The 27737-nt window shown below is 26.1% G+C and overlaps 1 protein-coding gene across 2 annotated transcripts; it reads left to right on the forward strand.

Annotated features, from left to right (window-relative positions):
• The first annotated feature begins 676 nt into the window (after positions 1 to 676).
• CngB (Cyclic nucleotide-gated ion channel subunit B) lies at positions 677 to 27737 on the forward strand. Of its 2 annotated transcripts, XM_089215694.1 has the most exons (13): positions 677 to 1217; positions 11518 to 11672; positions 15024 to 15130; positions 16166 to 16315; positions 16420 to 16679; positions 20459 to 20557; positions 20902 to 21089; positions 22602 to 22743; positions 23049 to 23208; positions 24221 to 24402; positions 25469 to 25632; positions 26827 to 26928; positions 27557 to 27737. In XM_089215694.1, exons 2-13 carry the CDS (start codon positions 11518 to 11520, stop codon positions 27660 to 27662), a joined length of 1815 nt encoding a protein of 604 aa, XP_089071820.1. In that variant the 5' UTR covers positions 677 to 1217; the 3' UTR covers positions 27663 to 27737. The 2 variants fall into 2 exon arrangements, with proteins under 2 accessions (XP_089071820.1, XP_089071821.1); XM_089215695.1 differs by lacking the exons at positions 677 to 1217; positions 11518 to 11672; positions 15024 to 15130 and adding an exon at positions 15333 to 15661.

Below are 27737 nucleotides of genomic sequence, written 5' to 3' on the forward strand. Positions count from 1 at the left end.
ATAGGTACCTAATATATTATATATACTATATAGGTATAGTTCCATATAGTCACATGTAGGTATAATAACTGTTTTTATAATCTGAGTGAAATGAGGAAATGAATAATTTTACAGATATAATTTAATGAAAGAATATTTACATTTTACAGATTTATTAATAATCGTAAAAATGCTTTACAATTTTATACCACAGTATAGAATCTAAGTTAAATTTAAGTTTAAGTATAAAGTTTTATTTTATAATTTATTTATTTATTTCCATAAAAAATTTTTTAAAAAACTGTTACATGTCTATAAATGTTTGAAAAAATCGGGTATCTTATTAGTTTCATAATCCATGATTGTTTATTTTACTTCCCTTCTCCACGCATATTTAGCAACAAAATAGTTCAATATTTTTATAAACGTAGGTATAGAGTAATATAATATTTTAAAGTCTTTTTTTATTTGATTATTTCTGTGAGTTTAAATGTCTATATAGGCATTATGATAGAGTAAACGTATAACGATATAGGTTTTCATATAATTAAAATGATAATAATAACTCTAGAGTACCTACATGTAGACTATATTATGCGCCGATGCGAAACGAGTGGCTTGCGATGACTGGCCACTATAGTGCGCTCTGTCTAGATTGTTCAAATGATTAAAATATCTAAACAAATAGAACAATCGACAACGTGTATATGAATGATATTGTTCGACTTACAGTGCAATCGCTGTGTAATATTTTATACATTAATCTACGATATTGTAAACGTTTTAACCAATAGAGAATGATATTATTACGTGAACCTATCTGCTGTATCAATGTTGTTGTCTGCGGAAAATTAATTTGTCCGAAAGCGGCATCGACTGTACTATACGAATAACGTCAAAACCACAATGCAGGTATCTGATAACATTGCATATATCGTGCACACAAGATCGTAAAATATATTCTGTAAACAGTAATAACATAGTTCGGTACAGCAGATTTGGTTTCTGCCCTGTTTGTTTATACTGTTTGCTACGCATGTATAAAATGAACAACGTAAATGTGGGCCCAATTTATTGATTTGGCCGGGAGAACATTTCCTCTCGCGCTTATCCCATCTTTCCGTCAGCACGCTTTGTGCGTGCTAGTTCATCCCCGTTACATTACAACACAACATTACATTCGTCATATTATTATTCACTACAAAACGATTTGAATATTACCGAAGATCCAATTAATTGTGAGTAAACATTATACATTTTAATAGTAATCGTAGTATTGACACAGATTTGTAGGTATAATAGGTACCTACTAAGTAGCTATGTAGCTTCTGTATAATCGGATATGTACTTGTACCCTGCAGTGTCCACTCCTGTATCGTGTATAACACGGTATTTTATAATATTGATAGTGTGATGTAGAATATATTTTGTTACGTGTCACACGACTTGTCGACGATAATAATATTTATATAGGTAAGAGGTAACACGATACGACGTGAGTTGTATGTAAAATCGTGCAAACATTGTATATATGTCTAAAACATTTGAAATTTATAAAACGTTAGTATTAAATAACAACAAAAAAAAAATGCTATAGTTTTCTGAACTGGTACAGGTTTGAATACGTTTTGCACACTTTCAGTTCGTAGACAAATAAATAAAAAATCGTTACATAAAAGGTTTAAGATTTTTATAGTTGCACAGGCGTTTAAAATATAATTTGGTAGGAAGTAAACTGTTTTTTAGGCTTTAATGTACAATTAAGTGTTACATCATATAAAATTTAAGATAATTATTTATAATTATTTATTTTTCACTATACTTGCATTGTACCATAATTATTATTTATTATATTTGATAAATTAATAAGAAAAATATAACATATAGGTATTATATAGGTCATAAATAAAAATAATACATACAACAAATGGGTATACGTTTTTGACTAAAATCGTACCCTTCTATTTTCAGCCGATTAACTTTTCGGTAAAATCAAAAAGTTTAATATTTGTTTCATTTTATGTCGGATATATAGAAAAGTAATAAAAACATAAGTCGCTAAAAATTATGTAACATTAAAATATAAATGCATAATCATTGTGTTTATTAATTATTTGATTGGTGGTTGTAGAGTTTGACCGTACCAGTTTAACTACTATATAGAAAATATTATTTTTTATCTTTTTTTTGTTACAGCATTAACACTATAATATGGTTATTAGCTTACAATTATAGTGTAGATTCAAATTATTATATACATAGAGAGATGTTTACAATAAATTAAAATTATATTGAGTTATACATTAAATTTTTCTATTTAAAAGGTAATTATTATATATATATAAGCATATAATATAAATATATATAAGCATAGGCTCCTATGACTTCGTAAATATTGTCTGGGATTCATATTCTTCTCTGGTATTCGTGAAAATTTTACGATGAATTTAGATGTGTTTGATAAATATTATTATGACTAGGTAAATCTAATAATTAATCAATAATTTTTTTACAGCTTAAATTTTTAATACTTTTTTATATGCATAACATAAATTAAATATTAAACTTTTTGGTAGTATTCGAAAACGGTTTTGAGTTTATGACCTATTAAATAAATATCTATGCCCTTAGTAGTACCTACTACCTATATACATAATTATAATTTTATCAAACTATGGTTTATCAAAATAATATACTGAGTAAATTAACATTAACTATTAGCTTACATTATTAACTTTCAATTTTTTATATATGTTAGCGACAATATGTATTATATTGGTATTTTATAAAATGCCCAGGAATTTTATATAATACCAGGGGATTTTTAAAGAACTGTATAATATAATTTTTTTTACAAACATTTCCCAAGTATTTTGTATAATAACAAGGAATTTCATAAAATAACAAACAATACCTATTCAAAAAATACAAATAAATAATTTAAAACATTGTGATTATTATTTAATTATTACCTATTGAAAATAATCAATCAACTACAAGTATTTGTTTTATTTCCTAAACGATAAAATCCATCTTCTGTAACTTCCAAAACATTATAAGCTTCTCCTAATCATCGATCAACATCTGATATTGGAAATCTTACCGTATTTCCAACAAGTGCTGGAGGGAATTTTTTTTTTGACTTAGTCTTCATTTTAATTGCCTGTAGTTCTAAATTACAGTGTGCTTCTTTTCGCTGGGTTTTAGTTTTTTTAGTTCTGTTACAAAGTTTACATAAAAATTCTACTTTATTTTCTTCCTCTACATATAATCTGCAACTCAAATGCATTTTCCATCACATGTTGAACATTGAACCATTTTTTCGTAGTTTTCTTCTGAGAAGCTTTCTTCTTACCAAACCATGTCCTTTATTTATAGTTTAGATGATGAAAAAAGTCTACTTAAGTTTGTAGATCAAAATTCCATTGGCCCAAACTAATCAAGAAATATTTACAAGAAATGACGAAGATATTATTACTACAATCAATGAAGATATTTATACAGCTGATAATATTATAATATTACAATATTTATTTATTTTATTTCATTTTTATGAATGCATTATATTATGTAATATTAAATTGGTACTTTGTAATAAATAATATTTTCTTGTGTAATAATAAAATTAATTGTCTTTGGGTAGGAACCAATTTTCCTATTATGCATATTATCAATTTGTTGTTTGTCATTTTATGAAATGCCTTGTTATTATACAAAATACTTGGGAAATGTATGTAAAAAAAAATATTATATAGTTTTTTAAAAATCCCCAGGGATTATATAAAATTCCTGGGAATTTTATAAAATACCAATATTATACATATTGCCGCTAACATATATATAATACATATTGTCGTATTGAATTTAATTATTTTTATATACACGGTAAGCACTACCTATAAAATGAAACTACAATCATTTATAATAGGTACTATAGCGGTATTTTAGTTTTTAATACAATTAAAATTACTATTTATTTCAATTTTAAGTATAATAATTCTTCAGGAAGATAATGTAACCCTCTGAAAATGTTAATTGCATGTTTGTTATATTAAAATTTACCTGTTGATACCCACCCACTATCGTTACGTTTTATTAATTAATCATACAATATTACATTTACAATAAAATCATATAATTATATAACTCCAGCTACCTATTAAGATTTACATATACCCACTGCCAAGTATATATTTTTTTTAAAAGGGACAAGTGCCTTTCAGGGATTTGCACCACGGTTTATATGTTCTTTAACAAGATCAAAATATTTAATTAAAATACTGAATACGCATTATTATTAACTGATTTTATACTTGTTTAACTACGCCTACTGGCTATATATTAGCTGTACTAGGAACATTTTATAATTATGACGTAGGTACAGAGATATAAATTTATGTGATTACAGATCCTGCTTAAATTATGTTGATCGTGTCGCACAAGTTTAGTGCTGGTATTAAAATAGATTAAAAAAAAAAAAACATTTTAAAGTTTCAGCCTTAATAAGTTATTAGGTAGTTTCAATTTAATGATTTTTCGATTTTCTCTTGCAGGTACAATGTACATTTTACTAAACAAATGTGTGTTTAAGTATTTTATACCTAGTGTTCTAAAAATTTGGAAATAGTTATTATTTATTAGCAAATACTTATTAGACTAATTGGGTCTACAGAGTGAAAATGAACGATAATATTATACATCTAATTAATGAGATGATTAAATATTTTACCTAATAAATCTGCAGAAGTGTTATCTGTTGACTGTTATTGCTAAATGTAGGTATAAAAATATGAAAACAGAAATTATTAAGGCGTTTTCATTTTTTTTTTTTTTTAATACCGATGATTAACAATAGTGAATAATATACTAATAATAATGTATTATATATATTTTATATGTTTTCCTTTTGAGAAATTAATAATAATTAATAATTAATACTGTATTGTATACTGTTATAGAGCAGTGATGTAAGTTAGGGCCCGGTGTTAGTTTTTAAAATTTTCCGCAAACCTATAAAAATTTAAAATTATATTTTACATTGTAGTTGTCTCCTTAATTATAATACTTTTCTATTAATCTACTATCTGACATTTTCTTATGGGAGGAGGGAGTTGATAAGGTATATAAATCAAAAAAGTGACTTCATAAGAAAAATTTTCAGGCCTAGTAGAATTGTTGAATTTTTATAACTATTTATTTATTTGAAAAAATAAGACTTTCTATAGATCGCATTGAACTCCGATTTTTTAATTTTATTTCAAATTATGGTATAACATAGCTTGTAAAAAAGCTTAAAACTAATTTTTTTTTAAAGATATATTAAAAAACTTGAGATTGAAGTACTAAAAACGGATTACCTGTGACCTGTAGAAAATTACCCTCTATTAGTTAAAAAAAAGTTATCAAATTTGGCTGATTTAACAAAACAGGATCATTATTCCCGTAGGTAGTCTACTGGTTGTAGTGCGTATTTTTGGAGCGATAAATTGCATTGGCACCAGGTGCCTTGTACATACAAGGCACCTAATAGTTTGACCAATATTCTATTATAATTTTATATTTATAATTAAAAAAATATCATTGATTTAGAAAAAAAATCAAGTAATTTTTTTGACAGTTTAGAGAACATAGAGTTTATGATTTACCTATGTCCTGTGAAATATTCTAATATGGTAAAAATCCTTTGAAAATCATTACGTAGATAACTTGGCTAAATTTTATAAAGGATTTAAACCAGACGCCTGCTATGTATATATATAAAAAAATACTTTGGTCGAATAAATAGAAAAAAAAAATAGCTAATACCTAAGTAGAAACATAAAATGTTAATAAATGATTTTATTCTACGTTATCATTTTGTTATGTTTGAATAAATAAATCAATTATTTTTCTATTTTTGTCTATTCTTTATCGATTTAATTTTTTTTTCTTTAAGTACCTACCTAGAGGTATAATAAAAATTGTTTTTTTCATATTATGTAATTTAAAAGATAACTCTACTCCATTAAAACCTCAAGCTTAAAGAAACTGATATTATTATATAATATATACATGCATGTATATTTACAGCTTGTACAAATCCTGCCATAAAATACTATGTATGTTACTTATATATTCAATTATTAATAATTTTTATTGTAATATTTGAATTTATAAATAAGAACTCATTTACCTAATATGGTTGGAGTATATGTTTATAGGTACCTATTCTTAACAAATTTGTGAAACAAGTACCGACAAGAATTTTTGCAATTGTATCTGTGCTATATGTATAATTGAAAAAAATCCAACCAGTCAGATAACAATAATTATTGAAAAAGATACATTATTTTTCGATAATATGCACTGTAATCCAGTAGTGGCGTCCCGTAAGTAGGTTACGCTGTGTGATCGTTAGTGTTGCCGTTGTCTTCTGATCGGTGGCAACTGAGCCCCGCAGTATGGAGTTGTCCATGATCATCTTTTCATTAAATTCTATTGATTCAGGTCCGCGACACTGTTGGTGTTCCAGCTACCTTTGCATAACCCTATCGTCTATTATGATCGGCTAATATTTCACATTGTTAAAATCACACTGAGAACCAGACGGTGTTCTTCGAGCAAATTAAATACATAAAGTACAACCGAAAACAATAACAATTGAAAAAAACTTTCTTTTGGCCCGCAATATCGCTTTCATCACTTAAGGTCTTATGTGTTTTATATCAATTTATATATTATACGTACGATTCCTTGGAGCAAATACGACGGTAGGTAGTTACGTAAACCATTATTTTTTTGTTACTAATCTAAAATCTTTATATAGTAAAAACACAATAATTATTGTCAGATGTCGAAAACATTCTAAATTAATAAAATATAATGTCCATAAAGGGAATTAGGAAATTTGACGCTAGAATTTTCTCGAGGCGAATTCAAAGTCTTCGTCATATCAATACCTAGTAATACTTCTATACATTGGTGCATTGAAAATTTAAGAACTGATTATGAATTTTTTGTTGCTTTTTTTTATTAAAAAATAGGTGTGTTGTAGCTACGTATTATTGTGCTAACACAGTAATACCATACGTACAATCAATTTTAATGGTTTTTATATTCACATTACGCAATACATATTTATACAGACCATATATACATTATACATATAAATATAAGTAATTGTGAAATTATTTTAAATTCTCTGAAAGCTTTTAAAAACTTGTATATTATGTATAATGTTTCTATTACTGAATGTTTATATGTTTTTGGATTCTAAGTACACCGTTGAACGCTTACAATGTTGTATGGTATTGTTTTTTGTTTATATAGGTATGTTTATCACCTATTACTTATTAGAGTAGTAAAACTGCTTTAATCCTAATTTTTGAGAGTAGATTATTATAGCAAATTAGACTTCGTTGGGACAAAAGTTGAATAGTTTAGTATTCGTAATAATTTTCAAAATAAATCGGAAAAACGAATTTATTTACATAAAACCAGGTTTACACAAAAGCGATTTTTTTTTTTTTTTTTGTAATTCAAAAATGAATGACTGTCTCTACTTTAAATTTTCATTTAATATATTTATATTAATACTTCATCGATTAGACATCACGTTATAATTTTCAAAATATTTTGACGCTTTATGTACTAAAATACATTGTATATAGACATAATTTTAAATGTTTGATTTTTTCAGTTTTTTTAGTTTTCGAAGATTTACGTACCGCATGCGTGCCATTATGACGTAGATGTTAGGTACTAACCATGTGCTGCCTGTTTTAATTCTCTAACGCAACGGCATGTTGCAATATTATATGTACATATTATATAAAATAAATTTAGTAATAAAAAATATCATTATATTATTGCGATATCTGTATTACAATGTGTAGCAGCAATGTATATGAATACAAAAAGTATAGTTTTATAGAACAACCTATAGCAGTTATTAATTAGATATTAATAAATAATAATTATCAATAATATTTTAAAATGTTAGTAATGTTACATAATCGTGAAAAAGTAGTTTCAACGTTTATTTATAACTATTAATTGCTTATTTTTTAAATAATGATCTCTTTATACATCACATTTACTAAAATATAATATTATAGGAGTGGCCTAGTGTGGCGAGGTAGTTGGCCTCGGTCACAAAACGTTTCTGAGGTCAAGCATTAACCGGTATCATTTATTCCCGGATGGGTGGCCACTCGGATTTTAGTGACAAATCCTCGCTACGTATACACGTTTTTAAACCACCAGTACCCTCCTCCACAATCATAATTCTACTAAATACCCTTCAGACCAACTATCATAGATGTTAAAAACTGAAATCAATGTAAAACTGCAATAAAAAATTATGTTGGAGTACCCGAATACATTATTATTATGTATTTTTAGTGTTCTCCTTTGTAAATATACAAAACCGTATTTCATCTATTATAAGATTTTTACAATTTTTGTTTATTTATTAAAACGATTTAGAATACAAGAATCCTATAATAAATTTTATTTTATTGAAATTTAAAAAATTGTAGCTTAAATCTTAATAATGCCGCATATATAATATTAACGTTTAAGGTCCAAATTTAGGCGACATCATTGGGCGATATCAAACGTGTAATAACTATTAATTATAATTAATGAATTAATTATTTAAAATATAAAAACCATATAGTAATCACTCCGATTATGTTATTCTATTATTTTCTACAGGGTGATTCATTAAGTATTTTCTCCACAATTTTTCATTAAATTACGGATTTATTCAAATTAGGATTTTTTGAATTTTTAAAAACCATTCTTGAGGTTTTCGACATTTTTTTGAAAATGTTTATACACCTAACTAAAAATACAAACGAGTAGTTTCTCAGTTATTAAAATGTTTTTAACAAGGACAATATTAATAGTGTATAGTTCTTAAAAGAGTGGTTTCATCAAAATATAAAATATATTGAATATTGAATCTAGTACTTTTTTATTAAATTTGTGCTATTTTTACAAATTATTAATGATGATATATTAATATTAATCATTAACATTTTCAAATCACCATAAATCTTACAAACCTATTACTGTGAACCTATTACCCTTAATTATACTAGTGTGAATATCGAATCTATTTAGTCAACATTTGCAGAAAAATTATCCTCAAAACAATTTACAGTAGAAAAGTGAGGTTTTTATTTGAAACCTATAACAATGCAAAAAATCCCACGAAACTGAAATCATAGCTTTTAGGTATACATAAAAATTCTGAAAAATAGATTATGAATAACTGCATTATTATTTGGTGAATCACCCTGTATACACAAAACAATTTTCAAAATATTTATACTAATGTTAAAGGTAGGTATTTAAAATGTTCAAATGTTTTAACTTTTTGTTATGGCTGTTGTTTTTTTTATACCATCAAATAGCTCGAGTAACTATAATATAATACAAGCAATGAATACATCATTCTGTTAATTTTCTAAATTACGCTACACGTGTAACTTGGAAACTTATATGTTTTTTATTTCCAACGTACTTATTGGCTATTATTGATTTAGTGTAGTGATAACAATTCTCAGAAACGATTATAATTTATCATTTTTTATCATTTTTTATATGATTTGAGTTCGAATTTTTTATTTTATCCCCTCTTCAAATCCTTAAAAATATTAATTCATATATTTCAATATTTTTTAGGAAGTTAAAATCAAAAATGTGAGAAATTTATTTTCAAGAAGATTTAACATCAAATTTAATCAATTTTCTGAGCGTTTATCGCATTGTTAATATTAGATAAATTCCGTGGAAATAGTAAACGTCTAAATTCCTATGTTGTACGTATGTCAAACTAAAGCAGAAATTTTTAATTTTTAAATGTCCTTTTAAATAGAAGATGATACACTTTCATGGGGGTTTTTTTTTTTTAAATATTATTACATATTATTATATTTTGAACGAACGATACTTAGCCACTAAGGTAGATATGTAGTTCATATTAGACAGATATTTATTTATTTAAAAATTGAATTAACCTATTACATAATATATGTATATATTATAACCATATATATTTCATTATTATTTTTTACTTTGATAATAAATTATAATGATGTATACTCGCTAAGTTTGGGATGCATTCAACTGCCAAGGTGTATAATATATTAATGTATAGACTATATTATATCTATTCCTATAAACATTTAAAACAAATACTTACAACTTACGTGTATAGAAAGATTAATTAATTTAATAAAACAATTCGACTGGCCTTCTGGAGATATGTAAGGTTTATTTTTCAATAATGATGTTGTTGAATCATTTAATTAAAAATATGGATATTCCAACTATTTGTATTGCGTAATGAGTAGTCATTGGAGGCCGGCATAATATATAATCATGTACCTAACATTCAAATTTAAAGTATTCTTTCTTATTTTTATGATAATTGATTGATTTCGAAAGAAAATAAATCTTGACAATATTTAATTTACTCTAATGATATTATATGGATATTACTTTTTAATTTAAATGTTAATCAATAAAATTTTCAGTAAATATTTTCGAAATAAAGTGATTTAGTTAGAATAGGTTACACAAAATAGACATAGGATTCGATTTTAGTCTCCATGTGTGCTTAAAATTTAAAAGCATTTAAAATAGTTCAAAAATTATCAAATATTCAAAAATATAATTTAATATCACAATAATGTTTATTAAAAACATATTAAACAGTTTAAAATAGTTCATTTCCTGAAAGACATAAAAAATTTTGAGATTTTTACTAAACAATAATAATTTTATAGATTTTTTATTCTTTATTATTTGCTACCTATTTTTAAAGAATAAAATCATTCATGGAAATATTTAAAATGCTAAGTTCGTACAATTCTTCTCGAACAATTCCAGGTAACCACTAACCATGGACGACGTTTAAAGCGTAGTTGGTGCCGTGACTTATTAATTGACCAGAATAATAACCACTAATACCTACGCCATGAAATACTATTCCTGAATAGTTTTTTCGATCAATTCAACCAAGCCCTCCATTCAATGTGCTTATTGTAAATATACTTTTTAGAGATTGTAAAAGTTCGAACTTGGTACAACCGTTAAGGTATATATCAGGAGTGGTAAATATGAATATATCCACGAGCCATATGGATAAATACAAATATATCAAGAGCTAAAATGTTTATAAATATATATTATAATTTTTAAAACGTTATCATATAAATAACAAGTAAATATTGTTATATCCGTAGTAAATATCCCTGAATAACATCGTTTAAATACGATTTCTTAATTTATGTTTATTGAATATTTGTAATGTTTAAATAGTCTTGACTCTATACAAACGAAAAAATGTAAATTAAAATAAATATATAAATATATATATTTATTTTTATTTATATATATATTTATTTATATTTATATATACCTATATATAGGTACATTATGTATACCATCTAATAATTATTATAACAACTATTATTATTAGTTTAATATTACTTTTATTAGCACTATTATTAATAAGTTATTTAAATTTTTATTTTTGAATTACAGATGGATAGAATACCACCACAATATGATTACTATAACACAACTGATGAACCATGGCTGTCTGATAATATGCCAATCACAAATGAAAGTTCTTCAGGATCTGGAGAATTGTATTCCACGTTTACAACTCCGGTTTCTCCAATTGAACGATCTACAAGGTAAATTAATTATTAGTTAATTAAACTATATTGCTACTAAAAAAATATTTCAAATTTATATGCACCTACCCTCACTATATATTATATTAATAAAGCTGTAAAATAATACCCTTTAACTGCGCTAATATTTTCCTTAAAATCTGTGATTTAATTATTTGGGTGTGGTATATGCTGGGCTAATGTTAAATTAATGAACCAGTTTCAGATTCTGAGCGGAGATGAATGTATTCATTATATTCATTATACAATGATGATGTGTGTTTTTTTTGTATGTCTGTGTACACGATAAGTTGTCGAAATAGTGCTTTGATTTTTAACTTCAATAGCTTTCCCAGTTGGAAAGTAAATCTAGTTGGTTCATTAAGGAGGTCAAATTTTGAAATTCCCAGTTGTTTTCAAAAGCACTGAGAAAAGTTAAAAAAAAATTAACGAAAAACGGGTATTTTTACGCAAATTCAATTTTTGAGAAAATCGAATTTTTATATTGGTGTAAATCTATAACAAATTACCATACATGAAATTTTCTCTGAATATTTATACTGGTATTTTCTATATTTTCAAGTTAATTATGGACATTTGAAACTTCGATCTTTTAATTTTATTTTTTTTCATCATTGACATTTAAATTTTATTCTTTTGGTAAAGAAGTAAAGTTCACGTAAGTAGTTAATTATTTTGGCATAAAAATCTAAAAACTGTAGTTTTTTTTTTTATAGTTATTTGAAGTTTAAATTTGGATGAAATTACCTATTAATAACCAAAAATAACAATTTTAGCCGTACAATTGTAATTTAAAAATATTATTCGTGGGTATTTTAAATTGTATATACCTACTATGAATGACTGAGTGAGTGGTGTATATAATACATCTGATTGATTAATTTGGAATTTATTTTATAGATACTCCTTTTTTTTTTTTTTTGAAATAATAGCAATATAATTAATGTAGTAAAAAACTATAAATACAAACCATCTCCGCTCAGAATCGTTTTTCGTATACAATGATATTATATCATTTGATTCAAATTTAATACCATCCATTACAGTAACCCATTTGTAAACTAGGTACTTAACAGCAGAGCGATATCTACTTACCCGCTTTTTTTGTGTCCTATCTATCTATGGTTTAAAGAAAAAATTGTTAATTTGGGGTCCTAGACATTTTTTTATGATAATATGTCCAAAAGTAACCTCCATTGATATAGGCTGGCATGTACCCATTTTTTTTTATCAACTCACAATATACAAACTTCAAGTTTAATAATTACGTCTTAATATTTATATTTATAATAATTAATTATAAACTAAAAGTTTTTTCGTGAAACATGAAACGTATAGATATATTACTAGAATATTAGAATCATTTCTCTAGAATAAACTATGTAATATTATATTCTAATATACTATGTACATGGTAACCTAGATTTCAACCAACTATACACACACCTATGTATATATTCCAAGTAATAATTAGCAATTAGCGATTTACCATTTCGTGATAACTCAAAATATTATAAAACAAGCATGTTTTTGCACTAATAAAATGTAATAATGAAAACAACAAGACACCGGTCCATAGGCTGTTTTTAAAATCAGACAGGGGCAAATGTCCACCTTGTCTTCCCCCTCCCCCTCAAATGACGCTACTGACTTTTCACCGCTGCAGCAGTGTATTTCGTATTATATTCATTAAAATTTAAAAAATGGTTCACTGTGTTACTAAAATAGTAAAATCTAATCAGATAATAGTTATTGATATGGTTGTTAACAATATTAATATTTTTTCATCATTCAAGTATTTAATATTCCAATTAGTTTTTTCCAGTTATTATTCTTATAAGTACCTACTGCATCTTACATAATAACCTTTTTTTCTGGCTCATTAAATAATATTGTAACTTTTATATTTATGACTACCTACTTCTTACTGCTCTTATTTATATGAATGTTAACAGCTAGTACTTAATAAATATAGGTATGTATCGTTAATCTAATTAACGCCATTAACTTAACATAATGTTTACCTAACTTTCTAAAAATATTTTTACTAAACAGGCCGTAAGGCATATACCTAATCCTTTTTAAAAACTTAAAAAGTTCCTCTTGAATAATGGAATCTATTAACAACCGTTCTAAAGGAGTTCAATATAAGCAAATTCCTAAAAGTATTAGTGATCAATAGCGTGTGACACATACACGCACTTGTCAATAACACGCTATTGTAGAACCTACATGTTTAATTATTCTGTTTCTTTTTGTAAAATGTATCAATCCCTTGCGAATTATTGTGGTAAGTAACTAATCTGTTTATCTAACATATTTTAATCCGTCATAAGATTTAATCGAAAACGATTTACTACATTTTTTAATTAATTTTTCACTTTAATATTATTAAAATTCTTAGTAATATTTTAAATGTATATATTTATTTTTGAAGGGTTTAAGCTTTAAGAGTTCAATTTAAACTAAAAAAAGTGGAAATGAAGTTTTCAAGTTAATTTTGATAACACTTTTTTCAGAACTTCAATTTGATAAATAGATTATCATAGTATTTATTATAGTCTAATTACTCTAATTGGCAAAGGATATGTCTATTTTTGTATAAGGCCGAGATCAAGCGGGATTACCTAAACCCTTAAATATTTACACTATACCTACTGTAAATGGACTACCTAGGCATTTTAAATTTAAATATAATGTACTTAAATTGTATATAGTAGAATTTTAATTAACTGAATAGTAATATTTAAAAAAATGAAAATATGGTTCATGGGATGGATCGATGTGGCAGCCAAATACATTTTGTATTAAATTAAAGCACACTGGGAAATATGTCCTCTTTTTACTACCTCTCCTGATGAATATATATTTTATTCATTTAACTTTTTTTTTTCATTCATTTGAGTATATTATGTAGGATAATTTTTATTTTGAAACATTATTACAAAAATATCTAGCTGTTTAGAACAAGTAGAACGTATAAGCCATTTTACTGTTTTTTCTCGTAAACTTATACAAGTAATTTAAGATTAAAATGTATGTAACTTGGTAACTTTATAATGCTTTTAATGAAAATCAATATTTGAGTTTCAAAAATATTCTAATAAATTAACCCATAAAAACAATTACAATTACTTTGAGCTATCTTAGATTTTAAAAATATTTCATTTATAATAAATGAATAGCATTTATTAAAAATACTTTAAATTAAATTAATTTAACTATTTGATAAAATATAAAAATAATAACAATTTTAAAAATGATTATCGGATAAACACAGTGAGCTACATTGCTACCACAATATATAATATATAACATATATCTATATTGTATGTTAATTTCATATTGCAGCTTGAATGCGATTAAATTAATGGACAGATTAAATGAACAATGCTCCAAAGAACGAAACAAGTGCGAGAACTATGTTTTGCCATCTTCGTCGAGTATGAGTTTCACCGGTATGTGTATTATAACAATATCATATTGTAGGTACTCCAAAATAGTATATATAAGCCGATAGCAATGGTTATTACAGTGTTGGCGCCAAGGGTGGGCTATGTCTGAATAAGTGTCTCGGCCTCGTAGAGATGAGTGGTCCATTATCTCGACATCTCCATGGTTATGAATATTTTGTATTATTATTTTAGTTATAAAGGTACTACGTATATATTATAAAGATAATAGATACCACATTATATGTATACAATTAATGAGTAATGGAAAACATGTGCCTACCGGCTACCAGGATGTTGATTTAAGTGAACATTTCATAATATTATATTTCTACTAGATTTATGTATATCTATATTATTAGAGCATATTACAGATCAGTATATTACGTATGAAATCAAAGGTGGATTTGAGAAAAAATGTTCAATAAATTAGTAGTTACTCAGGGACAGGGCAACATTTTTGGTTTTAATAAAATATATATTTTGAATTGAATTGCTTAGATTATATGAAAATTATCAACTTCGAGTTAATTATAGGTAAGTACTTATTTACCTATAAAATTCAACATCGCCGGTTTAGAAGGCGTTGATTTTTAATTTAAAAATTATATCCTCAATGAGAAATTATAGACTAGTCCACCAATAGATAATAGGATTTGGAGCCATATTTTGGTAAAATCTATTTCTTTTTGTAAAAAGTAGTCCATTTTCATGAGTTAAATATGAATTAGATTTTAAAACTATGTAGGTAGTGAAAATAATATTCCTGCACAAAACTAATATTATCATATTTTGTTAAACCATATTTAATAATATTCAAAAATTTTTAATTTATGATGCATACATATTGTATATGTATATCTTCGTATTTACAAATTTAAGTCGTATTTATACAAAAATACTTCATAATAACGTTAGAAAGCAGTTTTTACTTCTTAAAATGTATCGACAATTTTATATATTTAACAAATATACCTACGATATATCTACCCAATTAAATATTATTGCTGTTAATATTGTCCTATTGTTAATTAACTATAGACGCGGATAGTTTACACCCATTGTCGGCTCATTCGAGGTTCCAATTATCCGACATGCCAATAGAACTGCAACCGGAAAAGTCATTGAAAAAACGCTCGTGGTTCTTTTTGGCTTGGGTCACTAGTCTGGACTTCATCATCGAACCTCAGAGTACGGATATAATAGAAACTAACCGCCAATCAGTTTTAATATTGCTCTAATATAAATTATTCTAAAAAATAAATTTAATATTGTTACTTACTTGTTCTATATAGGCTTTTGTTACGTGGCTTGGTTAAGCTTAGTGACCATGTGCTACCTGTATAATTGTTGGGTAATACCGTTGCGTATAACATTTCCTTATCAGACTTCGGAAAACCTATGGAAGTGGATGTTGCTAGACTATTGCACGGACGCAATAAATTTACTGGACACATTTGTGATCAAACCACGAATCATGTACCTTAAGGACGGTTTTTGGGTGCGTGATCTGAAACTTATCGAAGTCAACTATTTGGAAAAACTCCAATCGAAAGTAATTTAGACTCAGTATAGTTAAATTAGCATTTAATGTACAACAGTTTAATAATATATTATACTTAGTGTTATCATTACAAAATGCTGTCAGGGTAATGTAAAAAATACCAATGAAAAATGTTTCAATTATGCGATTTTGTCTAAGCAGTACATATTATTTTAATAATAATAAAAAAAAAAAACATAATACACACATTATTGCAATTGATCCTCAGAATCTTAAACATATATATAATGTATACGTGGGTTTTTATACACACGTTTAAAGTTTCGATTTTGACAAAATTCTTGAAAATGTGATAATTATTTTATAAGTGGTAGTTAAAAATTCATAAAATATTCTATTTTATATTAATTTATGACCTGCAAACAACATAAAAACATATTATATTATAATATTAACACTGTAATAATTAAAATTATTTTACTATAGAGATTAGAGGTATTATTTTAATATTGTCTATAATAATATTTATAGTTACATTTTATTTTTATATTGGGCTGGTATTTTGCAATTTTAACAGTATTCTTATTTCTTGTTATTAAATAGTACACGACAATATTGATTAAAATATTTAATATTATGAATATATTATTATGAATTTTTGATTTTTGTTTAAATCTTAAGCTTTATTCACAATAATGTATATTATGCATAATATTGAAATTGCAGTACACAATGTAATTATAATTGATAATACTTTCAATGATAAATGGAAGAAAGTACCTAGGTATCCGTTCTGCTGTACCTATAGTAGAAGCAGGCACTTATTCAGAAAATATTTATTAGGCCAACGTTGGTTGGCCTCCTTATTCCCGACATTTGTATATTATAAAAATATAGTTATTAGCATATCATTATTATAAATATATAAGTATATAACCTAATAATACCATATTTTATCATTTTGTTAGTAACTAATAAGTGTAATTTAAAAAATACGTTTAAATACATAAATAAAAATCAAATGCAAATAAAGCTTTTAATAATTATAATCAGGGCTGTGAATTTAATGCATTTAAAAACTATTAAATATGAATGCAATATGTACTGAAATCTGACAAAATATGCTATAAAAATTCTTAAAATATGTAAAAAAATCTACAAAAATTAAACTTTTATTTTTATTTTTTTCATTAGTATAATTTTTTTATTTATTTAGTTTAAATATTAGTATTTTTACTTCTTGGTATGAGTATATGAGTTGTTGATCTTAACTAGTCTTGGTCTTCGTTGAGTTGACATCAGTAAATTAATTTAATAAACAATAATACACGTTAAATACCCGAGTAAAAATAGAATAATTTCGATAAAACTATAAAAGTTATGGTTTATACTATAAGATTGACCGAAAAAATGTAAATATTACGAAAAAAAAAGCATTTAAACAAAAAAATTATTAAAACATGCATTTATATGCCCTAACCCATGAAATATGCAAAAATATGCAAAATAAAATTTGGTATTTGAACTACAAATAAGTCAAAACAAATTTTGGCCGAATCCATTTTTTTATAAAGTGTAGCAAAAAAAAACACGTAAATGCATTAAATTCACAGCCCATAGATTATAATGATAATAAAATCCAAATATTTAATACATATCTAGACACAATTTTTAAATGAAATATAATTAAGTACTAATATAAAAATATTTTTTGATCGAACGAACATTTTATCGACATTTATATAGAAAATAACTTTAAAAAAGGCGGGTAAGTCGTAGATGTCGCTCTGCCGTACAGTAGGTTACAAGTGGGTTACTCTAATGAATGGAATAAATTTGAATCCAATAATATTATATCATTGTATACGAAAAACGATTCTAAGCGAAAACGGTTTATCTGTCTAGAATATATTATAGATTATTAAAAATTTTGAAATCTTAGATTTAAAAAGAAAATTTTTTATGAATTTCTAGTTTAAAATAATTTGCGAATTTTCGTGATTTTCGTGATTTTTACACATGTTGTCAAAATTCAAACTTTGAATGCTTGTAAAAAAAAATTAAGACTACGCATTTCTTTTATTTTTCAATTGCTATTGTAAAAATATGTTAGGAGCCTTATATTAAATTTTCAAATCTTAGATATAAAAGGAAAATTTTTTATGAATTTCTAGCATAAAATAATATATGAATTTTCGTGATTTTTACGTATGTTGTCAAAATTCAAACTTTAAATGCTTGTAAAAAAAAAATTGTGACAATGAATTTATTTTATTTTTCAACTTCTATTGTTAAAATGTGTTAGAAGCCTTGTATTAAATTTTCAAGCTTCTCTACCAAACAAATAAATTTTTATCGATATTTATAGAAAAAAAAACTAAAAAAGTTGAAAAATTAAAATGTCAGTAAACAGCTGCTCAAAACAAATCTAAATATTTTGAAAATTTTATCAAATATAGAAATTGCCTATATAACCATTCAGTCAAAATTTCAAGTATCTGCGGTCATTTGTTTTAGAGTTGAACCAAATAAGGAAATCACTAAAAGTGAAAATCCAATGTTGTAAAAATTTAAATTTCAAATGCTCATAAAAATTTAATTTGAATTTCCGGTGGACTTTTTATTTGTGATAAAGATTGAAAAACTTTTAAAGAATCTTGTATTAAATTTTCAAATCTTAGTCACATATTGTGACTATGTATTTTTTTATTTTTCAACTACTATTTTAACAATATGTTAGGAGCCTTGTAATAAATTTTCAAGATTTTCAAGCTAACAAATAAATTTTTATCGATATTAATTTAAAAAAAACTAATAATGATCGAAAATTTCAAATGCCTATGAATAGTTCAACTTAAGTCGAAAATTTTTGAAAATTTCATGGTGAATAGAATATACTTATATAAACATTCGGTTAAAATTTCATGTATCTATGGTCATTTGTTTTAAAGTTACATTAAAAACCAAAATCGATTTTGTCGAAAAATGCGTGTGCATAAAATTTTCCGTTTTTCCCTTAATTTTTAGTTTGTTTTTCTCGATTATTTAGAAAAGTATTAAGAATTTTTCACTTTTGACCCCCCAAAGTACCAACTAGTTTCACTTTCTGATCTAACCAGGTACTGAAGTCAAAAATCGAAGCACTTTTACTGCCCCAAAACGTGATGACAGACACAAAAAAAAACACACATCATGGTAAAATCAATACATTCATCGCTCCGCTCATAATTTAAAATGTCAAATATAGCTACGCATTATTTCGAAAATCAAAGAGGGAGTGAAAGGAAATCGAAGTATACATTTACGCCGACAAAATTATTCTTGCTTTTGCTTATTATTTGTAATGTAGTCTATGTATAATAAAAAGTAAAATTGACTAAGTTCTCCTAACCTTTTAAAAAACACGTCTATAGTATAGGTAATATAATTGATTTCTGAAATAGATTCACTCCCTCTCCTTGCAAACTGTCTAGGAACGGCCTTGGGGAAAATAATTGGAACATTTATACATGTACCTAAATAAAATGCTAATAAACAAATTTAGAGATAGTTTCAAGTTCCTACAATTCTTTTATTTTTTTAGTTACAACATAAGTTTATCAACAGCTAGTTGGTTATACGACTTAACACTTTTTTTTTTTTGGTAGCCAGATTGTTGTAATAAAAAATCCTGGGGATTTTCATCTTTTACCTCTCATAATTATTAACTGTACAAACACATAATTGTAAAATCGATATATTCATTACTCGGTTCAAAATCTAAAATTAGTTATCAATTAATTGCAATTTTTTATAATACGAATTCTAATAAAATGATTATCTTTTTTTAGTTGGACATAATTTCTCTTCTACCGGCTGACTTGATATGCCTAACACCAGGATTTACTTCAGAAATGTTACCTTTGATGAGACTAAATCGAATAATTAAGGTAAATCCAACAAGTATTGTAACAATGTAACCCAATTTATAATCAGTTTTCACTTTAAATAATATCATCGATCATTTAAAAGTTATACTTAGAAGAACAAAAATGCTTTCAATGTTTCACGAAAAGTTCTTATTTTTGTGTAAATATACAGTTTAAACTATATTTAGACAGAAATTTAATTTGTTTGTCTATATGTTTGTCATATATGATCAGAATTTGTGTTTTTATATTTTTTTGGAATTATGCCGTTTTTCTAATTTGTAATAAAAATATTAAATAGATACACGTAACTATAATAACATTATAAAAATGTACAATACACATGTTATATCTTTGTTATAAAGATTCAGACCTTTTGGGAATTCTTTGACCATTTTGACAGCGTTTTGTCGTCACCGTATGTAGTCCGAGTTACAAGAACATTAACGTACATGGTCTACTTAGTGCATTTAAATGCGTGTGCGTATTACTATGTTTCGGTTAAAGAAGGGCTTGCTACGAACAACTGGGTGTTCAACGGTCAGGGAAACGCGTGAGTACAACTTTAACATAATATAAATTTACATTAAAAAATCAGTAATTGAACTATAAGTATTTCAAAACAAATTTTAGTCAAATCCATTTTTTAAACAGTGTAAAAAAAAACATGCAAATGCATTAAATTAAGTTACATTATTTTTAAAATATTTATTATTTGAAAAACATATTAGGTAGATATATGAATATAAATAATAGACTTTTGAAATAAAATACAAAACGTCAAATTTTTTCATCTCAATTTATCACTCCTCTCCTAGTTCTGGGTGAGCAATAAAATCTGTGTCTGTAGGCTATAGTGGCATACCCATAAATAACAAATCTCTTTGATAAATTAAAATAAAAGTTTCGAACATATTTTCCATTGAATACTGATTGTCACTGTGTGTCTGTGTTTAGTAAAAAAATAAAAAGCTGGTTAAAGGTTGAAAGTGGGTCACTGTAATGGATGGTATTAAATTTTAATTCAATGGTGTAAATATAAATAATATAATATTGTATACGAAAAACGATTCAGATTATAGACGGTTTGTCGCCTTGTCGGTCTAGAATATTTTATATTATATTTATATTGTTATCACTTATCACTAATACGGTAGGTAGATACTAGGTTGTAGGTATTAAGCGATAGGCTGAATTAATATTATTTGCTTATTATCATATTTGTATATAATAATATATAGTTAAGAAGTTTCAAGTACCTGCGAACAATATTTTTAAATTACAACAATACAACTGAAATCCTTATCTAGGTTAGGTTAGGTTAATTAGGTTATTTAATTTTTAATTTCATTCAAATTTAAACTTTAAATGTTAATAAAAAAATCGTGACTATATATTACGTATACATTTATTTTTATTTTTGTTTTTGATAAAGGTAGACAAATTTATGAGGAATCTTGTATGAAATTTTCAAATCTTAGATATTCTTATCGATATTAATTTTCTAAAAAAATTAATAAAAATCGAAAATTGAAAATTGTATAATGTGTATTAAATGGTAGTATAAACATTCAGTGAAAATTTGATGTCTCTAAATTCTACAGTAATTTTTACTACAACACCAAAAACCTTAACATTTTTCCTTAATTTTTTGTTTTTCGCGATGCTTTTGAAAACTTCTGGGAATTTTAATTGTTGACATTCAGAATGCACCAACTACATTCACTTTTCTACTGGAAAAGATATACTGCTTAAGAAAATCGAATTAATATTCTGCATTTCTTCTCAGAATCTAAAATAACATTTTCATAATTCAATACCATATTAAGTCAACAGCTTATCAACAAGTTTTTTAAATTTATAATAATATCTGTATCACTTGAGTAAAAAATCAATGAACATTAAATAATAAACATTGACATTATCAAATATCTTCCTATCTATTATGTTGGCCAGGTATATACTGTTATTATTTACTGAATTCAATTGCAGCAGCATGAGTGCATGACCAAAACCAACAACTCTAAACGTTTTCACCGTTAAATATTTATCTATTGTTCTGCAGGTATATACGATGTTTTTTCTTCGCCACCAAAACAGCAACATCCATCGGAAAAAATCCACATCCTGAAAACGAAGCTGAATACTTGTTTATGACTGCTAGTTGGCTAATGGGCGTTTTTGTATTTGCGATTTTAATCGGACAGGTATGTATTACCTATAGTAGTATAGTTTATAAACACATATTTATTGTAGCTGTCTAGCATATTTACTATATATCACTATATCATATAAGTTAGAATTTGTATCTGTATAATACTGCAGAGGCGTAGGTAGGTATTGATGAGGGATGAGACTGATGATAGTGTCAAATCCCTTTTTTGGCTTATTATTATTGTAATACATACATATATGTAAACATTTTAATTGTTATAATATATAATATATTATCTATCCCTATATAATTATAGCTGTTTTTGTTAAGTTTTTATATTATTGTTTCGTATTATAGATTCGTGATATAATAGCGACGGCCACTAGATCTCAAACCGAATATAGGAAACTCCAAGACGAGACGTTAGAATATTTGAGAAAATTGAACATACCTCCACGAATACGACAACGGGTGGAACAATGGTTTTCGTTCACTTGGGAACAGCAAAGAACTTTAGGTACCAATTATATTTTATACTTAATAAGCATGAATATATTGTATACTATATGTAATATATTAGTACATCCCATGTTCTACAAAGATGGTCTATAACATTCCAGCAGGGAAATTTTATTCATCCAATTTAAATTGTTTGCTATTACGAGTATTTTCAAGTTACCGTGTACGTAATTTGGGAGGGGAAGTGTGATTTTGGACATAAGCTTTACAAGCATTTTATAATAATACATTAATATCTTTATATTCAAACATTATTTTTTATCGGATAGGTATAGATATAATAAGTTGTTACTTGTTATGGAAACTTTGAACCTCTCAAAATTTGATCCTGTGGTTGGGGTTATTAAAGAGACACTCTTATTACAAAAATCACAAATAAATAACCTTTACACTTCTATTTTTTAATTATATTAAGATAAATTAAAATTTTATGTGATTCATCTTTATTGATCACGTTTAAATAATCTTAATATACAAAAAGGCCACTGATGTTTGGTCATAAAATTCTATTACTTTTTATACGTTAAAAATAAAAGGTAAACTTGTTACCTAATAATTCAAATTCAAAATATATAAAATGATGTCTGATTATTTTATACAAAATATAAATATATTATATCACGGTAGACAGGGACCAGGTATAATGTCAATACTCAATAGGCCATCAGGCCACCTCTGCATGAGCACATATCTATGCCACAGCTCACAATATTTGAATTGGAATTTAGAATTAACATATTTATATTCTTCGCTTATGAATTATAGGTATAATTAACATGTATAACTAATATCTAATAACCTATGCGTTTGTACTTTTTGCTTAAAAAAATTTTTTTTAAGTTATTAATAAACTAAATTAGGTAGCAAAAATATTAAAGCCTTTAAACTACTTAATTTCTTAAGACAATCGTCACTCGTGGGTCGACATAAAATGAGCTTGATTGTAAATATCTATACATACCATTTACCTATGCCTTTATTCTTTAATATTATGTATTTTCTTCGAACAGATGAGAATCGTATTTTGGACTCTCTGCCACATAAAATGAAAACCGATGTAGCCATAAACGTGCACATGAAGACGTTGAACAAAGTGCAGTTGTTCAAAGACTGTGACAAAGCATTATTACGAGAGCTGGTGTTGAAATTGCGTCCGATATTGTATTTGCCAGGCGATTATATATGCCGCAAAGTGAGTACCTACCCATTAGAAATTTCTGAGTGCGTTAAGTCTTAAGTGTTATCAACTTAAAGTTTAACCATTTTGTGCTGCAATACCTACCATATAGTAGGAATAAAATCTTCAAACATTAGATAACTTAATAAGTAAATATTAATATAAATAAAAAATAAGTACATTACTCATTATTTTAAGTTGGCTATAATATACCCCGCAGCATACTTACACATATCTGCTAAATTTATTCAAATTGTATGGATTAATTTATTTTACGAATTTTTTATTTTTTTGAATTACATATGTTATTATAAGTGTTAACTCTACACTATATGTCTATATGTGTTTTCTCCGTTTCATAAATGGATAAAATTAATAGATCGATACCTACTTATCAAATTTGAATTCAACTGGATCAATTTTGTGTTGTAAACTGTAATTTTAGAGTGAATTGACTTATTATACAATTTAAAGGCAAGATCTAAATAGACAATATTCTTACCTTAAAGTTCGGTAATAATTATTAAATTCCCTTTAATGTCAAACCTAATAGCACAAATTTGCTATTTATCGTATTCCAACTTTTATGATATGGAAACAACATATATACCTACCACGGATGTGACTAGACATGAAAATAATATATATAGACTGCACATTACCGGCCATACCATACTATATGTGCTGCCAAGTTCCAAAATTTTTAGAAAGGTTCAGTTAATAATTGCTAATAATATGATGGTCGATGGTGACCTGAAGTAAAAGGTATCTTTTCCAAACAATGTCTCTTTGCGATTAGTGCATTTATGTACAATCAGGCCCCCCTATCATATTTTTAGTCCTAGTACAGAACTAAATCAGAGACCCTCTTAAATAACAATTATTTTTGAAACAATTTTGTAATATATATTGAAGTAATTATTTACATAAACTCCGAACCCCTTGAAAGTCCTGGTCTTAGTACCATGGGTCCTTCTGACTCCCCCTTGTGGGGCCCTGTCTATGTGAGGATTCCTGTACACGTTATTTCAATTCACACAGGGATTCATAATTTTAATAAAATGTTATACATATTCGATAGGGTGAGGTTGGCAAAGAGATGTACATCGTGAAAACCGGACAAGTACAAGTAGTCGGTGGTGAAAATGACGACGAAGTATTAGCCACACTCACGGAAGGATCAGTGTTTGGTGAAATCAGTTTGTTGAGCTTGTGTGGTACTAACCGGAGAACAGCGGACGTCAGGTAATAGCCAATTTTTATTATACATTAAGGTAATGTTATAATTTGCGTCGTGATAGTAATATAGGCTGTTGAAGTTTCAAACAATACGATTCGATACCAATATTATAATTTGATGATGATTGGACGTGATGTTATAAATGGTGACATGTCGTATTCCTTTGATTGTAAAATTATAATTTGCAAAAGAGTTGCAAATTAGTGTGTCAACGAAATTTTAGTTGTTTTTTTGAATGAATAGACCAAAAATCTGATAAGTTGATTAACAATGTATATTGACAATAATATGGTTTATAAGATTATAGTTTTGAGAGAGCGATGAGTTTCGTTAACCTCCCCCTCCCACATGGGGCTTCGATAATTTATTTTGACCTAGAGAAATAAAAAATAATAATAATAATAATAATAATAAAATAATCAGAATGAATTAGGTACAATTTTATAATTTAAATTTAAAACTCGAGTATAATTAATTTCAATATCTACCTATGATTATTATATTAGTTGTATGAGATTAATTTTTAAATTTATATTCAAAAAAATTATACAGTTGAAAACTTTTTCCATACCTAGATTTTAATATAATTTCCTTTTTCTGCGCATTCTAAATCGTTTTCGTTTATTTTTATGCCTGATCGTGGAAACCCATAATAATAAATTTGATTGTAAAGTCTTATCCATCATACAAAATGTGCGTTCATATAATATAAATTATTTGTGTTTGTAATCATATCAAAATAACAAATAACTAGGAGCAAAGTTTTAGTGAAAAGTCCATTTTCAGGGGTGTTTTAGAAAAATCTATTCCCAGTAGGTAAACAAATGTATGAATGAAGATAACCAAAGCCTATACCTACTATTTTTTTTGTTTATTATTTTTATACATATCGAGTTTTTAGTAAAAATTAGGTTCCTTATTAGAAATATTATTTCATAAAATTTTGTTAAAACTAATGCAATTCTTAAAATTTAAGAAGTATAAAATAATATAGTGAAGAATTCAACGCAATACCTATCAAATTTTTATTTTTATTTCAGAATGTTTTCACGATGTTACTAATAAAAACCATTGTCGGTTGATTACTATTTATTTCCAATTTTTCCACCATCATTTTTTAACCTGCGAATTTATTTTACATCCTCAAATATTAAAATACACCATAATATGCTAATAACTAATTTTGTTATAACATACAGGTCCCATGGGTTTTCCAATATTTTTGTTTTAAGCAAAGAAGATCTTAATGAAGCCATCAAGTTTTACCCGAATGCCCAAGAAATACTTAAACGTAAAGCGAGGTGAGTACCCATCATGTGTGTCGCATTTTAATTATCATCCTTGTAGCAGAATAAAATAAATAAATAATAATTAGCTAGTACTTACATAAGATACATCGCAGGATAATATTGCATAAATAGTTATACCATTGAGTATATATAGTATAGTACAACTATATATATATATATATATATATATACTTGTATTGTATGGGCATAATTTAGTATAAGATAATTATTATATTACAATATAATGTATATGTACAATGGCCTACGTGACAGTGGGAGCCCTAAAACGCTGTATCAGCAGACGACTGACGCAGGCCTAACAGTGTACCTACCTAATTTTTAACATAATGGCATAATACAGTAAGTTAGTCGTAAAGTTATTATTATTATTCAAGTTTTCAGAAAATATTAGTTTAAATAAATCTATATAATTTCGCAGTAGATTCGGTTTTCTTGTTTAACCATTTACAACCCTCATCTCATACCCACAGCTACTCAATCGTTATACCTATTAAATGTAATTTCGAAAAAATATTTCAAAGTCGCTCAATCATTTTTTGTGTCAAGTGTCAACGAATTCAATTTATTTTAACTAAGTTATTATGTTTAATTTAAATATTACTATTTTGTTTCGGTTTAGGGAGCTGATTCAGCAAAATGCAGCAAGAGAACACAGGCAAATACCCAATGAACTACTAGACGACCAATACGTAAACAGCACGGAAAACTTGATGCGAGTTTTATAAATCTACTCATGTTTGTAATATATAAACATTGAACATGGTATTCTTAATTTTATAAATATTCAAAATATAATATTA

This window comes from Diuraphis noxia, unplaced genomic scaffold (genome assembly GCF_037042655.1).
Source record: "Diuraphis noxia isolate RWA-SAM2 unplaced genomic scaffold, SU_Dnox_SAM2 contig0001, whole genome shotgun sequence".
NCBI classification, from domain to species: Eukaryota; Metazoa; Arthropoda; class Insecta; order Hemiptera; family Aphididae; genus Diuraphis; species Diuraphis noxia.

Bases quoted from the DNA above. Each gene is read 5' to 3' on its own strand.
- CngB (XM_089215694.1), top strand. From the start codon at position 11,518: ATGGATAGAATACCACCACAATATGATTACTATAACACAACTGATGAA. The intron at 16,316-16,419 runs GTACGGATATAA...TGTTCTATATAG, and splicing joins CTTCATCATCGAACCTCAGA to GCTTTTGTTACGTGGCTTGG. The intron at 23,209-24,220 runs GTACCAATTATA...TTCTTCGAACAG, and splicing joins GGAACAGCAAAGAACTTTAG to ATGAGAATCGTATTTTGGAC.